Raw genomic sequence first — 4,295 nt, forward strand, 5'->3', positions numbered from 1 at the left:
GTCAAGACCAATAACCAATTCCCCTACAAACCTTAAGATTAAAATCAGCGTAGCTTTGCAAATTCTAACCCAAATAAAAAATTTCAAACTTATGAGAAAACTAGGCATCTTCATCTAAAACATATTCAAACCTCACAATGATTTGAGACCTACAGAATTTAAACCACCAGTATTAAAAATCATAACTATGTAAACCAACAGTTTCAGACATGCCTAGTCCAATAAAAAAATATCTCACAACATATAACTTTAAAAGTAATGCAATCTTACTGACAATCAGATAACTCAGAAATGAATAACTTTCCTATTTTTTACCTTATCCAATTCAATCTTCATGATCATCAAAAATGGCCATAATTCTTCAGGCTATGCACAGAAATATCATCTGAGACACTTATACCAATAGGGCTATATCTCACAAACTAAAGATGCATAAAGTCTGAAATTTTTCAAGTATTTAGGAAACATCAAACTATATAACTTTTTTATATTACTCTTCTCCAAATTCCATATGCAAGACCATCAAATTTTCTAAGCAATCGTTATGTTCTCTGCAGAAATAGTATTGAGCACACCTATAGAAATCTGCTCATATCTCACAATTTACATGGCTAAAAATTCTGAAATTTTGCAGTCAAATATAACATCGTCCTATATAACTTTATTATATAAATATAAATCTAAAACAGAACTTAAAATTATGAAAATAATCAAAAATTGTTCAAGGGCTGAACAGAAATCCTGTCCGCGTCACCTGCGTCTAAAAATTTATAATTTGCAGGACACTACTCCAAAAATTCTGAAATTTGGTAGAAAGCTAAACAAGATCTCGATCTACAATTTTTCTATTCTGATCTCTTTCAAATTCCATCTCTAGATCTTCGAAATAAATTAGAGATCTCTACTATGCTAACAGGAACTTTCTGAATTTTATCCTCAAACTAAAATCTAATCAATTCTCACCAATCCCTAACCCTAACTAGTAACATGTCACAAACAAGCATAAAAAAGAGCAATAACAAAATAACTCGGAACCTTACCTCAACAATAACAGTGAAACGAAATCCGTGATGATGAGGCCCTTCTCCCGTCCTCGTCGCCGACACCACCCGCAAAAAGGAAGAGAAAGAGATGAGGCAAGTCTCTCTCTCTCTCTCTCTCTCTCTCTCTCTCTCTCTCTCTTTCCCTAAACGGTGATCTAAAACCGAAGAAGCTGAATGGCTAGGGTTTTGAAATTAAACAAAAACAAAATCAATGGCTAAGATTAAAAGTAAAACCAACGGCTAGGATTAAAAGATAAAAGCAGTGGCTAGGATTTGATTAAGGGGTCGGCCTCACAGTGTGTGTGCAAACTTAAGCATACACATTGAATGTTTGAACACGATATTTAATACGTTATCCTATATTTATAACATATGAACTTAAAGTCTTAAACTTAACTAGTGTCAAGTTTTGAATATAAATTACATAGATAAGAAACATATTCTAGATTTTTAGTAATTAGAATTTAGTGCTAATCCTACAAAAGCATCTCTCCTTCCAAAATCTAAACCACTTCCAAGTTCCAACACTCAATCACAGATTCACAATGGAAATAACACAAAGCTTCACCTACCAATATTTTCATAAATAAACACATAATTGAATAAATAAAGATCAAACCCACAACCTACATGGCTATAAGTTGCCAACCTAAAAAGTAGCAAAAATTCATCCAATAATTACTAAAACGGTGAGAATGTGAGATATACTCTGCAGTCTGAAATCTAGATCAACAGATTTCAACACAACCTGGATTCGGGACTTGGGAATTGAGAGAGAGATCGGAAAGATAGAAGCACAAAATGATTTATTGAGGAATGCATGAATGATATGGACTAGAACAGTGGAATCAAAAGAGATATCCGAAATTCGAAATACTTGCTGTTGAGATTTCTTGCTTTGTTGATTAGTTTCTTGTGAGTTGTGATTTGATGATGATCCAAAGAATAATAGAGAACAAGACATGGTGATCCAAAGAATAACAGAGAAGAAGACATGATCACATGATTCACACTTGCTTTGCCAACATCAAGATATGTGCAAACAAATCCTCACACAATAACACAATCTTATTTGTTGTCTTTAACAATAAATTATATGATTTGAGATTTGGACTTTGGGGGTCTTCATATCTTAAGGAAGACTGATGGCTAGATATCAATATATCATGATCCATGGGCTTAAATTTAAGGCCGAGGGGTGTTGTCCTTTATTCCTTCAAGAAGCTAAAGGGTGTTTACCTATTAAGGGAGTGCTCAAGCACAACACCCCCTTGTTGGTATCCCCCAACCCCAAATGAAAGCCATTTATTTTCTTATTTATGTGGACTTTAATTAATACTCACCAGTGATTTATAAATATTGTTTCAGAAGAAGAGAAAACAATCACACTTTTGTCATAAGGTGTTTTTTTATGAAATTTAATAAAGGGATCACAAGAATGCATTGGGTGATTATCGAACACTATTCTTGAATAATATTTCTAGAAAAAATTAACAGTTCCGTTCTTGAATATTTTAATTATTAAAACAATCTAGAAATAAAGAAAATCAAGGTTGTTGTAGTATAGTGTTGAGTATTCCCGCCTGTCACGCGGGTGACCCGGGTTCGATCCCCGGCAACGGCGAATAAGTTTTTTCATAAGCTATACATTTTTATTAACACAGAGAGTGGGGTCCACCCATACTCTCTCTCCCCCTTGCAAATGTCAGCATTAAAGTGAAAGAACGAAGGGTTACATTAAACTTGAATAAAAAATTAATAATTACTTTATATATAATACTAATAATATGCATTCGTAGTACCCATCCACTTGAATATCAATTGGTAAATATGTTCATTTAAACCATTTTAATTTTTTTTAACAAATTAGTAGAATGCCTCAGATGCCATACATGTTTGCACAATATACTTTCTATTAAAGAAATTATATCAGTTGATTAGAGAACATTTAAACATAATATATAATGGTTAATAATAAATCCTACCGAAAATCTTTTTCTTTATACTCATGAAATACAATCTTCTTGCATTTATATATATATATATATATATATGCTTTCATGAATCATTAATTTATGTTTATTTATTTTAATATTTCTATAAATAATAGAAGAAAGATGCATGCAACAACCATGGCCTTATCGCTGTTGTTTCACAGTTTCATTATATTGCATTGCCCATCCATCGGATGCAACGACATTATTTAATTATCAAGGAGCGTAAGACAAGTCTCCATCTAAGAGCTACCTGCATGCAAGTGCATGTGTGCATACATGAACGTCCATATAATTTAAGGGCAGAAGACCACCTTATAATTAGTATCACCAGGGCAAGTAAAAGTGCTGGTCTGATCATCTTTAGGGTAGCTATAAGCATCAGGACAGAGATTCTTAAAAAACTTAGAATAATAAGTTGGTCCACAACTCCCTGAGTTACAACAATACTCATCAGTTTTGAACACAGTGCAAGGGTTGTTACATCCTCCGGGAGCCTTTAACTCTGCAGGACACTGCCCGTTGATGTCCGCCGAGCACTGGATTCCACGTGCACACCCACTGGTCGGACTGAAGTCCATGGGCACATTGAACCCATCAACCAAAGAGATATCAATGAAATCTAGGTTTTCGAACTGGTTTAGGGCAAACTCGGCGAGAGTGTTGGGTGGTTGGCCGTAGCCTTGGCATTGCAAGAGACCATTGCAGTCACCGGTTTCACAGTTGCCTTGGCCGGAGCTGTCAAAGTTGCAGCCTGTGCGTGCCCAGATACGGCCACCGGTGGTGCCGGCGTTCACTGTTATTGTCCATGATTGGCCTCTGTTGAGCTGCTGGCCGCCGCCGGGGATGGCAGCTGCCCATACTGTGTCTTGGCACTGGTTGACAATTTCAAAAGTTGCAGCGTAGGAGATTGGAAGGATGAGTGGGAGGAGGAAAAGAGGAAGGAGTTTTTTGGAGGCCATTATTAGCTAGGGTTGCAATTGTTTGTTTTTGTTTGAGGATATGAAGGGATGAAGGGGGTGTATAGGGTTGTATTTATAGGGGAGGGTTTGTGGAATGGTTAGAGAGCTTAACTTAATTTTGTATTTTAAGCTATTTTTTATTCTTGTTTATTCGGAAAAATATGTTTTAAATAAAAATTAAAACATTAAAATGCTTATTAGTATTTAACTTTTTATTTTAAAATTGAAGTGATTTATTAAAAATAATATAAAATAAGTTTATTATTTTGAACACATTATAATGATTTTACTTAAAA

The 4,295-nt window shown here is 34.6% G+C and overlaps 1 protein-coding gene and 1 non-coding gene across 2 annotated transcripts; one reads left to right on the forward strand and one right to left on the reverse strand.

Moving 5' to 3' along the window:
- The first annotated feature begins 2,595 nt into the window (after positions 1-2,595).
- Positions 2,596-2,667, forward strand: TRNAD-GUC. Its single transcript has one exon. It is a non-coding gene; the product is annotated as a tRNA-Asp (tRNA).
- Positions 2,668-3,202: 535 nt separating this feature from the next.
- On the reverse strand, positions 3,203-4,018 carry LOC120277892 (protein P21-like). Its single transcript, XM_039284745.1, has one exon. The coding sequence runs from the start codon at positions 3,997-3,999 to the stop codon at positions 3,334-3,336; it is 666 nt and encodes a 221-aa protein (XP_039140679.1). The 5' UTR covers positions 4,000-4,018; the 3' UTR covers positions 3,203-3,333.
- Between the last annotated feature and the right edge of the window lie 277 nt (positions 4,019-4,295).

This window comes from Dioscorea cayenensis, chromosome 15 (assembly GCF_009730915.1).
Source record: "Dioscorea cayenensis subsp. rotundata cultivar TDr96_F1 chromosome 15, TDr96_F1_v2_PseudoChromosome.rev07_lg8_w22 25.fasta, whole genome shotgun sequence".
In the NCBI taxonomy this organism is placed as follows: domain Eukaryota; kingdom Viridiplantae; phylum Streptophyta; class Magnoliopsida; order Dioscoreales; family Dioscoreaceae; genus Dioscorea; species Dioscorea cayenensis.